The sequence below is a fragment of the Salvia splendens genome, chromosome 13 (assembly GCF_004379255.2).
Source record: "Salvia splendens isolate huo1 chromosome 13, SspV2, whole genome shotgun sequence".
NCBI classification, from domain to species: domain Eukaryota; kingdom Viridiplantae; phylum Streptophyta; class Magnoliopsida; order Lamiales; family Lamiaceae; genus Salvia; species Salvia splendens.
The window spans coordinates 5,772,874-5,785,965 of NC_056044.1; the positions used below are offsets into that span (position 1 = coordinate 5,772,874).

Sequence of the window (13,092 nt, forward strand, 5' to 3'; positions counted from 1 at the left end):
TTAAGTAGTGTTACTCTTTATGTTTTTTTTTGGTAGTTTTTTGAGTTTATAGAAGGAAATTGCAAATTTATTACATTTATAAATGTTGCAACAATTGACCAATATATCACTCATCGTTTATGAGCATACAAACACCGCCAACATTAATTTAATCTATGTTTTATTTTATTTTCTAGATTGTCATAATATTTTTATTTCAATAACTAAAAATGATAAATAACGAAATTATCAGATTTATAATGATAGCCCTATTTGTTGTTTTGTTCGATTATTAGAAGTTAATCGAGTTTGGATTACTACATATTCAACAATATAATATTAGTATATTATATAGTGGAGTATTAAACATAAACATATAAATTGAGTTAGGGTGAATCAATTGGTTGACACAAAGAATCTTTGACATGTTTTAACATTATCCCAAGCCTTCAAATTTCTCCCAGACCAACCTGTCTTGTTCATCGAACCCTGCAACATGAAACCCATTTCCAAGAATATTTAAACAAATAAATTAATATATTTAGTTTTATTGTTTGACGTGAAGGACTTCAGTTCACTTTGCAACCCCATTTTATTTAAATTAGGAGCATTTGGTTCTGATTTTTTGGATACGAATCAATAAATTCCAAAAAGATGGGCCTTGAATTTAAGGAAATATAGAAATGGGAAAAAGAAGAAAGTATTAAGTGATTCCTTATAAGGAGTATAGTACTAGTATATTAGATGGGGATTAATGCCGATTTATGTTCTTTCCTTCGTCTAGTTGAAGATGCCAATTGAATAATATGCAATGAATCAACCAACATGTGACAGATGCCAAGAACCACCACCAATTTTTTAAAAAAATATATTTTCTTGTCTTATCTTTATGGTATCATATAATATGGGATGTTATTTAATTTTGAGAGAACACTTCAAATATCACGATATTTAAAATTTATTTAGGAATATCATATTTTTTTTCTAATTTTTAAAAATCAATACACGATGTTACAATATCTTTTTAAATTGTAACGAGGCAAATATTTTAATAGGAGTATATTAATATCGATACATCTACATATTGTTTGAATGTGACGTGGAACATGTACTCTCGTCAAATTCTGATTAAATGACATCATTTAATATTTTGTGTCACATTCAGATGACCATACGACCACATAGATAGAAACTAAAATTGATTGTTAAAACATTATATATCAATTAAATAAAATTTTAAAATATTAAAAAAAATTAAGACTTCTTAAATCTCACAGTAATTTCTATTTATCTTTGATTATTTATTTTTCTTTAATGGGGAAATGTAGTGACCACTGCCCACTAGTTAGCTAGGACTACTATGTCGGGTGAAATATGTTTTTATGCGGCATATAATCTAATTTGAGGATCAATATATCCGCATTCCATATGTAGTTATGTTAAACACTTCTGAAGATAATAGGATACAATTACCATAACTAATTTTATAATCTATTTTTGCACAATCGTATCAAGTAAATGAACAAACTTTGCACCCATAAATTTCACCCAAATTGGATTGGGATACAAACTCATTTCTTTGGATGCCTCTACTTTTTCTACTTAGTTTCTTTCTTTTTGCTCCCCAAAAATCAATTTGTCTTTTCAAATGAAAGAGTAAATGTCAAAATTGGTTCTGAACATATAGTCATTTTACGATTTTAGTCATAGACATTATCTTTTGAATTTTTTGGTCCTGTACATTTTAAATCGGATTACAATTGGTCCTCCGTTAACAATTCCATTAATATTTAACGGTCAGCGATTTTAATCACAATTTTGACCAACTTAAGCAATTTTTAATGGGATTACCAACTCCTAATCATAACCTTAATTATTTTAAGGATATATACAAGGTCAATTGTGATCCGATTTGACATATACAGGGCCAAAAAATTCAAAAGATAAAGTCTATGACCAAAATCATAAAATGAATATATGTTCAAGACCAATTTTAGCATTTACTCTAAATGAAATTAGCGTCAGATTCTGGCGATAATAATTGGTGCCAATTTATGTGATAAATGATTGTTTTGATCAAAACTTATGCAATTTTGTACCATCGCATACAAAAAGTGTTAAAAGAATAGTTCCGTTGTAAGAGTTGAAATATGATTATAGCTCAACCTCATATTATTAATACTACTCTTATTACTTATTATCTCATTAATTATCTACTCTCTTTTTTTCTCTTTCTAACTTAGCTTATTGATTAAAAAAGAAACTTTTGAAATAGGAATTGTTTATATGAGAAAAAGAGGTTCCAATTTAAGCTTTTTTTCTGATTGCCAAATTGCATAACAAAATGAGACTACATTTTCATGAGGCCCTTTAGAATCAGGCAAATCTGTCACGAAAAACGACTACTTGCTTCCTGATCTAAATCACTAGAAGAGACGTCCGTTATCCCACTCGAACACGACGGCGACATCGGCAAAAACGACGTCGTTTGAGCAACCGAAGCTACCTTGCTATTATTAGCTGCTGCCACATGACTTCTTGCTTTCCTCTTCCTTTGGTACAAACGGCAAACAACCCAATCTCCCACTTGCATCAGTATCCTCTGCATAACACAAGTACTACTAAATCTCAAGCCCAATTCAGACAAGAACATAAATTTCACAAAGAAAATGTTTGTACCAACTATTACCTGATTCAAGAATGGTGTTTTGAGAAAGCCCACAAGAGAGAATTCTTGCATAATCCATTGAGTCTTCATCTTCCTATCCTGATAGAAAACAAATGATTTCTTGATTCCAATCACATTATTGCTCCCTGAAGCCACAACTTGCTTCTCTTTGCCGCTTGATTTCCAGTAGCCGCATTTATTCACCAAATTTCTCTTTCTCTTGCAGAAGAAATATCTCTTCTCCTTCAACTCACCTTCACCAAATTAAATTAAACCTTTATTTTTGAGATTTCGCTCGAAATCGGAAAAGGGATCAACAAAGATATCATTTTGAAGAAGCCCAGCAAACAATATTCTCCCACAAGAATACAAATTTCTCACAACCACCATTCTTGACAATCAGCAGAGAGAAAAACAAGAACTAACCAGGCAAATCCGATGGATTGAATTGGAAGGCTTCCAGTTCAGGAATGACGTTGGCGAGCAATGGCAGAGACAAAACCTTCCGCTTTAAGTAGTGAAGCAATAGCTCTTCATCGGTGGGGTGAAATCTGAACCCAATTGGAAGTTTCAGGGTCTCCATTTTCTGGCAGAGAATGATAATACAAGAAGAAGAAAAAAAGGAATCTTTATCTTCTCTCTTGGATTAAACACTGCAGCCAAAGAATTTGAGTGCAGGTTTAAGAGATGGAGAAATTTTTTGTTGTGGGCTGTCTTGAAACAAATGATGCTGCTCTTTATATAAAGAGGAAATGAAGCGGAATTTCTTATTTTTCTTTATTATAGTTTATTCTTTTTAATGATTATTTTTTAAAATTGAGAAATCCTATACTCCACCTCGGACTCAATCGTTGCCATTGACATTTATTGGTAAAATGATTTTTAGAAGGTAAAATCAACACGTTGAAATCATATTTCTACTTGACGTGTAATTAAAAGTGTAAATTCGGTTTTATACGTTAAAAATATTGACTATTGTGAATAATAAATAATGATACTACTACTAATATTGATTATCATTTTTTCTCTCTCTAATCCATCCCCATTATTTATTTACCTTTAATTAACAATATTTCAATTGTTATTTTTTCTACTAATTCATTAGTTTTATATTGAAATTTAAAATCTTATTAATCATTAGATCGACGAAGTATTTCATTTTATTTAAAGTTTTAAAAAGAGGTAATAGGCACATGTAAATCCTGTTCATACTCGGACTCGAACGTCTTGATTGACCCTCTATTTTGTTTCAATAGTTTGACTTCAAATAGACGTGTTAAAACACTAACGACGTTGGTTTATTTATTTCTTTTGAGGGATGATGTTGCTTTAATTAATATTTTAATAACTGTGTCGATTATTTCTGTACACAAATAGTTTTTAAGAGTTGACCTTTTTTTATGGAAGTGAATTGTTTGTAAACAAGACGGGTTATGCATATTTTAAGATAAAAAATACTAATGGAAGTGAAATGTTTATAATATTAGACGTATTTGATGTGGATTTGGATTAATGTTGACATGTTTCACCATAGACGATCAATCAAAGAGAAATTCGATGCATCTCCACCTAAATGGCATCGCTCCATCAATTAAATCTTTTTAGCATAGTATAAAGGCGAAATGCATAAATGAATAAATGATAGAGAATTAATGGAAATGGTATATTTAGGACAAACCCAATTTATATTCTAACTGTACGTGTTTGGGCTTCCGTACAATATATATTTAGGTTGAACCCAGTTTCTATTGTTACTAGGATTATGGTTTGATGCTTTTGTATGTACACACCCGGAAAACTTATGTCTATAAAATTGTGGGGATAATGGGAAGCCCTCTGGCTTTCCACCTTTTGTTATCATCATTAATCTATTGATTTGCTTAATGACATGATTTTTCGTGCTCGATTTTTGTGACTAATACACCAAAGCGAAATTGTGTATGAATTGTTGGAATTGTTTCAACTAATTTATAGTACCTATTAAATGCTTCAACTAATTTATGCAATTTATATGTGAGAGTTGTGTACGAAATTGTTGGTGATTGTTATCGGTGCAAGGGAGCTATGCATAGGGATGTCAATCGGGCTGGCCCGTCGGGTTTCTGGCCTACCCTACTCGGGTTGCGGGTCAATCGGGTGCGGGCTAATCGGGTTGTGATTTCTTTCGGGTTATAAAAGCTCAGCCCTAACCCTAAAAGCTCGGGTTTCGGGCTAGCCCAGCGGGTTAATCGGGTTGCTACCGATAATATTAACATGCGATCAATCCAATAAATAATGATTAAAATTACTAATATTCATACAATGTAAAACATTTAATTATGATATATTTAAGATATATGCTTAAACTCAATCATAAACATGATCAAATAGTAATATTTGAGATATTTCGTAAAATTTTAATGCATGTTTTAGAAATTTAAATATATTTTTTTGTGAATTTGAAGTTTTTAATTTATTTATCAATTATTATATTAATAAAAATTAAATATATAATTTGTATATTTAATATAAAATTGAAAGTTATTTTTTTAGTTAATATTAACAATGAAATGTCGAATTGAGAGTAAAAAAAATAGAATAATAGAAATTTTATCGGGTTTTCGGGCCAGCCCATCGGGTTTTCGGGTCTGGCCCTAATGGGTTGCGGGTTAATCGGGTGCGGGCTAATCGGGTTATGATTTTATCGGGCTAGAAATTTCCAACCCTAACCCTATAAATTTAGCGGGCTATTCGGGCCAGCCCACGGGTTACGGGCTACATTGACATCCCTAGGCCTATGCAGAGATAAAAATACTCTATAGAAGAAATAGGAGTATTAATTAAGTCTAATAGGGGTAGAATAGGTCCAAAATATATTTGATGCCTCCTGTTTTGCTAACGGGTTGGGCCTTAAGTCAAAATAACAAAATGCTCTGGTTTAATATAAGCCCAAATAACGTAGAATAAAGCTCTACAAATGAATGATTTTTAGGAGAGAGTTTTGAGCTTTAACACCAAATTTTTTATAAATATAATACGTTTTCATGTTATTTTACAACTAAGGGCTGTTCAGAAAAAATCAAATACAATACCATATGTTTTGTTTATACTCCATCCCTCCAATGAGTGGTATAGTAAACTCAGTGGCAAAGTCGGAACATATTTTGGAGGGCTGCACTATGCTTTTTTAGACATAATTAAGAATAGCAATAGAGAGATGGAGATGTCTTTTTTATTTTAATGGGGTGTAAAATTAGTACTATTTCACAAATTAAGCATTAAGAAAAATTAGAAAACAACGTCGTTTGTAATGTTCTTGATAAAAACATGCAATGTAGCTTATACCATAAGAAACCATTCATAAAGGCGATCGAATAAACTAGTTTATGGTCGTGCTTATAAATATTTCCTGCTTCTCAACTCCAAATTTTTACTAAATTGGAATATAATAGTACATGAATTCCCAGTCTCGAGTTTGCATAACTCTGCTTACTTGAGCAATAATTAACTACAGTTGAAGAAACATTTCATTAATCATATACTCATGTTTTTCAATTTTGTTCAAATTACACTTATCCAATATATATTTGAGCAATTATTATCCCCAAATAAATTTATCTTCATTAATTTATTGATGGATTTTAGTATGAGTACTACTCCCTCCGCCCTACAATAAGAGTCACATTTTGCTATATCAGTGCGTCTTACAATAACAGTCACATTTCATTTTTATATAAATGGTAAGTAAGTCTCATATTTCACTAACTCACTCCACTCACGTTCTATCATAAGAGCATTAGCAATGGGGCGCCCTAAGGCGCGCCCTATGCACCGCCACGTCATTATTTTTATCCTCCTACCCTCCCATCTGCAGTGGGGCGCCCTAAGGGATGCCCTAAGGCGCGCCCTATATGTTTTACTATTATTTAGTTAATTAATTTAAATGTTTTCAAATATATAATGCAAACTAATTAAAAAACACAACGAGTAGCTAAAAACCGACAAAGACTGCATTGATTAACAAAAGTTACACGATTCAAGTTGGCTAATCTACGCAATTCCCAACTCCCGGCGCAGCTCATCGATCAACCCCTGGAGATATTCGGCTTTGGCGGGGTCCGTACACTTCTCGAGGGCCTTGTGCGTCTGCAACAACGTCTTCGCCATCGAGGCTCTTGCCAACCCCACATACGCGGCGGCCGTCGGGGTCGGGACCGGGAGCGGCGATGGGGTGGCGGCGGTCGAGGATGATGTCGTCGTCGCCTTCCCCTTGTTCTTCGCAGTCTTGACGCCTATGGGACGCCGGGAGGACATCGGTGTGCCGGAACTCTCCTCCTCCGTGTACGTCCGGTTGAGTTCCACCGGACGAGTTCCGCTTTCGCTGCTCGTGTAACCTCCAGCGGCTCCATGTCAGAAAAACCATACGAATCCGTACTGAATTCAGGATCGTACTGCGTGTTGGCGTCGAACGGCCGATATTCGTCGGCATCTACACCCGGCCAACGCGCATCACCACTAAACATCGGACTATTGGGACTTGAATCCATTTTTGTAGTAAATGTGAGTTTCGAGAGTTGAATCGTGAAATAAAATGTTACAAATGAAGCCGGGGTAAGGGGGTATTTATACAATTTTTTCGAATTTGAGCATTTTAAAAAAATAAAAAACGCGTGCCATCGTCCGCGGAGTCCATAATGGTGCCCGATGGCGCGGACGATAAGCCATCGTCCGCGCTTCTTCCGCGCCCGAAGCTTAGGTCGTGGGCGTAGGGCGTGCCATCGGGCAGGCACCCACAATGGAGCCATCAGGCGCGCCCGAGGACGATGGCACGCATCGAGCGTGCCATCGGGCGCCCCATTGTGGGTGCTCTAAAATCAATGTAACAAAGTGGACCTCATATTCCAGTGACTTCTCTAGCTCACTATCGTTGACATTTTTCTTAAAATTTATGCCCACACTAAATATGACTCCCATCGTGGGACGAAAGAGTAATTTATAACTCATTTCAAAATAGATTCTCTGCCGTGAGTGAATTTTATATTAACTCGATCAGTCCTATAAAAGTAAATTAAAGCCCAAATACACAAAAATCCTTTAAAGCCCCAAAAAAGGGAACAAGAGTCGAGCAATATCAATGGAACTGGCTCATACTCCATAACTCAACAGTAATCCCACTACTCTGTTGTTTCAGCAAGTTCCATGCTTATGTGTTGTTTCACTTGACATTTTCTATTTTCTTTTTAAATTCTAAAAAACATTCGGCACACTAGGATAATTTGTATTTTTCAGAAATTGGTTGTTCTATTTTTATTGAGTTTGAATTATATAGTTTTCATGTTTTTTAGTTGCGGAATTTTTTTTTAAATATTATTCTACTGTAGTATAATTTTTTTTAAAAAAATTTTACTTGCAATTCGAGCATGCTTTGGTCACCTCGAGAATGCATACATTAATTGAATAGTTTTATTTCCTTTCTCAAATAATGTATTTTTGTTAAAAATATCGTAAATTAAAATTTTGATAATCAAAATTTAATATGGTCATAAAACTAGTAATAATAAATAGAGTAAAGGCCAAAATTGGTCTTGAATATATGCCCATTTTACAATTTTGGTCTCATACATTATCTTTTGAATTTTTGCATCCCAAACATTTCAACTCGGATCACAATTGGTGCTAAACTAACAGTTCGGTTAATTTTTAAATGGTCAACGTTTTTAATCCGATTTTGACCAATTAAAATTGTTAAGTATGATTACTTATACCCTAATTATATCCTTAATTATTTTAATAAGTTTTCATGTAAAATATAAAACAAATAATATCAAAAAAGAAAATAAAATACAATGGTCATTCAAAAAACACGCTGAGTTGAACAAACACTTAGCCAATTTGAGATCCCTAAAAATTCTCAGCCAAAATTTCCTCGCTATGATCGCAAGCCTCTGTTTCAGCGTAACCGGTGTCGTGATTTTCACTACAATCGCCGCGACCTACAATTTCGAGGAGCCGTTTCTCCGGCCTGTCTCAGAGATCTCGGATTTCCTCTCATCTGAAGCAAATTTGACTGATCGGACGCCGTTGATCGACACCAGAGACATGGAATCCGTGGTGGAAGAGGCAAGGTTCACGGAATTCTCTGGCAGCGGCAGCTGCCGCGTAGATGAGCCGATCAATTGCCGCGATCTCGAGGTTTTCCATCTGTTGATGACAGCAGCCATTCACAAGTTCAAGGACGTGCATTTCAACCGGTTTGGGAAGCCGGTGGAAGGGGAGAATGGGAGCTCCTGCCACATGGCGTGGAGGTTTAGGCCGAAAGAGGGGAAGGCGACTGGGCTAAATATGTCCGTTTAAAATACTATGATACAAAGATACACTAACCGGGCGTAATACAACCCAATGAAGAATGGAGAAATTAAATAAAAATAAACTGAATTGAAAATACAATTATCAAAAACTATAAATCGTAGATGTATTTTGTAAGCCGAGTCGAGGAGTCCTCTTTCCGCAAGACGAGATACGCCCCGATAGTACTCTCGGATTGGCATGTCGTCCCCAAAGATAAAACGACTCCGTCTTGTTCGTTGCAGTACCGCAAACAGAACAAGCTCCGACGAACTGGATGATGGCAAGGGCAGAGCTTCGACGGAAGACTATGCCGAGAGAGAGAGCTATGCAAATGATATGCTTGGTGTACTTGTGTAGAGAATGCAATGGATGCATGCCTATTTATAGGCCAAATCCACTCATTGGGCATTGATTTAGTCAACGACCATTATGCATGCCATGATAGCTTGACTGTAACCGCCGGGGGTTACAACAGGCCGTTACGGGAGCTAGAGGAGACTGATGTATCTGGACACGCTACACGATGGGGTTCATCGTGAACCTTTTGGTCACACGATGCGTCGGGGTCTATTGGAGACCTTTTGTCACCCGCTATGCGTCGGGGTCCATCGTGAACCGTTTGGGACCCGCTATTTGTCGGGGTCCGTCGTGGACCTTTTGGCACCCACTATGAGTCGGGTCCATCGTGGACCTTTTGACACATGGTACCCGGCAGACGGGGCACGGGTCAAGGGACACGGTGCACTGGGCTCGTCACATTTATTATTGGTAAAAGTCCTTTGACCAAACACGATTCCAACAAAATAAGGATTATCGAAGTTTTAGGGTTTTGAGGGGTTGGAATTGGGGGTTATCATTCCGGTGGCATTGCGAGGAAGAGGAAAGGGAGCGGGGAAATCGAAAAGGTTCGATCAACAGCCGTTGGTTTTGGGGAGAAGGAGGAATCACTCCGACGGGGAAGTACTTGGTTTATGTAGGTGGTGGTGAGAGGAGTAAGTAATCATACTTAACCGTTTTAATTTGGTCAAAATCTGGTAAAAACTTTGACCGTTTAAAAATTGATGGTTTAAAAATTGATGGAAATGTTAGTTTAGTACCAATTGTGATCGAGTTTTTAATCAAACTTTTTTCATCTTAATGCATTTTTTCAAATGAAAATTCTTAATTTCAAACGAAGTCATTTTTGCAACAACTAATTTATTATCAATAAGATGGAGTTTGAATCGATAACAGGCATTTTTGCCTTTTTAATTTTAAAATAGTCTTTCAAATACAATTGCTATGACTATGAAATTCTCATATTTTACGAGACATCCATTTATACAAGTACACATTAATTCTTCTCTATAACTCGTGTTAGGGGAAAAAATGAAATACTTAACGAAACAGATCAAATTTCATGAACATAGAATTGAGAGAAAAAGTAATCAAATTTACCCCTACAAATGTTACATTACACAGAGGGGTATGCCATAAAACCCGAGTAAGAAAAGAGAGCAAGACTTAGGATTTCCAACAAGAAAATCACTAGACATCACCCAAGTAGTGATACAAATAGAGCACACTATTCTCATTGCTAATCATCCTACCTTCAAAATGTAGAAAAGAAGAATTATGTGCAAAGCAACAAACTACAGACTTCCCCTAGAAACACACACCCACACAGAGAAACACTAGTTTAATCCCTGAAATCAACTATCATACAATGGTGGTGGTGTGTATCATCATTATTGCTGTATTAACTCAGGAATGAGCTTCAACAAGAATTCCAGCTCCCTTTGTGAGAACTGAGGCTTTGTCCCCTCTACTACAACCTGATCCTCTCCCTCCATTACAACACCCCCACTCGGCCTCATCATCATCTTCGACACTGCTTCCGTTATCTCCTTCACCAAATCCACGATGACCCCGTCCACCCCCATCAAATGTTGCATGTACACAGCCTCAGCCACATTACTGAAATCAACACCACCAAATCCTCATCAGTTTTGTTCACATACATGTATCAATCAAAATGTAGCATTTATGTATACTATACTCACTTCAATTTGCCATATGTGAGCAAAGAGAGCTTTAGATCTTTGATTTTCTTGACTGCTGCCGGATTCCTAAAGATGCCCCTCACCTCGGACACAATCCCTTCTAGACCGCCTTCCAAACACAGTTTGATAGCTTCCTCCAAGGAATTTCTTCTTACATCCTCATAGATCTCGTTCCCTCCATTAGTGAGGAAAAACACCTGCACGCACAACCACCATTAGCAATCAAGTTCGCTCAAGCAAGTCTTGCAACGATATTACAAGAATCGAGTTCGTCCAGGTAGCTTACAGGGTAGGTGTTCTGGAGTTTCCTGATGATTAGAGCAGCATCGGGCTGGAAGGTGGAAAATATAACTGGCCGTTCGTTGGCATGACCAATAACGACTTGCATTATGGCTTGCAACACATCGGTCAGATGCTGGTGCTGATAAATGATGTAGTCGTCGAATTTCAGTTCAATGTTGAAACCCAAAGAAGGGTTTACTTTCTCGAATGCCTCCTGGAGAGTGCAGGCATGTTCGTCGGATTCAACGGTCCAATTCACATGTTTTCCATCTTTTGTTTTCCTCCACAACGGTTTCCCCTCCAAGCCAGGCTCTCTCTGAGGGCCGTAGGTGAGGAACTCAGACAGTGACAAATCTGTGACTCTCTTCTCATATATTGATCCCTGAGAATGCATAACAACCTTTCTATTCAAACATTGTTTCATTGAAAAGATTCACACAATGCAATCAAAGATGTGAATTAACATTTAGAATTACAATGAAAACTTACATTTTCCTCGGAGCATATGAAGTTGTCATGAAAAATGATGGGGCAGCCATCCTTGGTCACCTACAAAAACCAGAGTTGTATTCTTACTCCCCTGTCTCATATTCTTGCTTCAAGAGCAAAGACGATAAATAGAATTCCATCCACGCATAACGAAGAAAATCAAGAAAAAGCCACAAAAATTACACCAATCAGTTTCTTGACCAAATTAAGAGACCAAATCGTAAAACCATAACCTAATTTTAGAATTGATCAAATCTAGTCCCTGAAATCAAGGAGTGGGAATAATTCAACTGAGAATTAGTAATGCGAAATGTTTTGCTTCTTTTCGAAACCGTATTTGAGATTGATTAAATCTAGCAGCAGAAAATCAACGGCGTCAAAATCTACGCGGCGACAAAACACCGTTTGAACAATACTGACAAAAAAGGGAGGGAAATACAAAATTTAATGAAAATTACTTAAAAAGCTCAGGAAAACGGCGAAGGGCACTAAAAGCAAGAGTTTATCGCCCAATTTTGTGAAGAAATGTAGTATGTGTTATAAAACGACGCCGGAAAACGGCGACGGCGATGGAAACATAAATTTCACAGGAAATTAAAATTCACAAACGGAAATTACTAAAAAAGGAAAAAGGAAATTACTAAAAAAGGGAAGATGAATGTGTACCTGAACATCAAACTCGATGTAATCAACGGCGTGTTTTCCAGCAGTATTGAACGAAAGGATTGTATTCTCTTTAACTGCCTTCATCCTCAAATCCGCTGATTGCAACATGTTCATCCCGTTCCCCCTGTGCCCGATCACCAGGAATTTGGGCACCTTAAACGACGTTGCTCTCTCCGTTTCCACACCTTCAATTCCAAAAGCAGCGTCTCAACCCAAATTCCGCCGAAAACAAAGAAAAAAAACGAACGTACCTTTGGAGAATCGCGTCGCGTAAAGAGCGAAAGACGCATTGTCGGGGACGCAATCGAGGTTGGGAACGTCGGAGACGTGAACGGCCTTGAGGGCCATTGTGGATGAAGAGAGAGGGAAACGGCGAAGCGAGAGAAGATACAATCGGTATTGTCGAATTTGTTGCGAGGAGAAATGGATTGGACGAGGCCTATTTATGGACCATACAAGCTTCGAATCGCCGAGTGAGAATATTCCTTTTTTCATTGCACAAATCCGTATTATGCGTTTGGATATTCTTTTTATAATCCTATTCTATTATTCATCACTCGTTATTTTATTCCATTTTATTAATACGACTATTAATTTTTGTAACTCCAATCCGTTTTTAAATCATATTACAACTGGAGG

General features: G+C 36.6%; 2 protein-coding genes across 2 annotated transcripts; both read right to left on the minus strand.

Moving 5' to 3' along the window:
* Positions 1-2,279: 2,279 nt before the first annotated feature.
* Positions 2,280-3,368, minus strand: LOC121762759 (NAC domain-containing protein 83-like). Its single transcript, XM_042158742.1, has 3 exons — positions 3,074-3,368; positions 2,669-2,901; positions 2,280-2,581 (listed from the first exon to the last, which is right to left on the minus strand). Exons 1-3 carry the CDS (start codon positions 3,228-3,230, stop codon positions 2,369-2,371), a joined length of 603 nt encoding a protein of 200 aa, XP_042014676.1. The 5' UTR covers positions 3,231-3,368; the 3' UTR covers positions 2,280-2,368.
* A 7,017-nt stretch (positions 3,369-10,385) lies between these two features.
* LOC121762757 (glycerophosphodiester phosphodiesterase GDPD1, chloroplastic-like) lies at positions 10,386-12,870 on the minus strand. Its single transcript, XM_042158741.1, has 6 exons — positions 12,705-12,870; positions 12,454-12,638; positions 11,788-11,847; positions 11,303-11,680; positions 11,017-11,213; positions 10,386-10,930 (listed from the first exon to the last, which is right to left on the minus strand). The coding sequence occupies exons 1-6, from the start codon at positions 12,799-12,801 to the stop codon at positions 10,702-10,704; spliced, it is 1,146 nt and encodes a 381-aa protein (XP_042014675.1). The 5' UTR covers positions 12,802-12,870; the 3' UTR covers positions 10,386-10,701.
* Between the last annotated feature and the right edge of the window lie 222 nt (positions 12,871-13,092).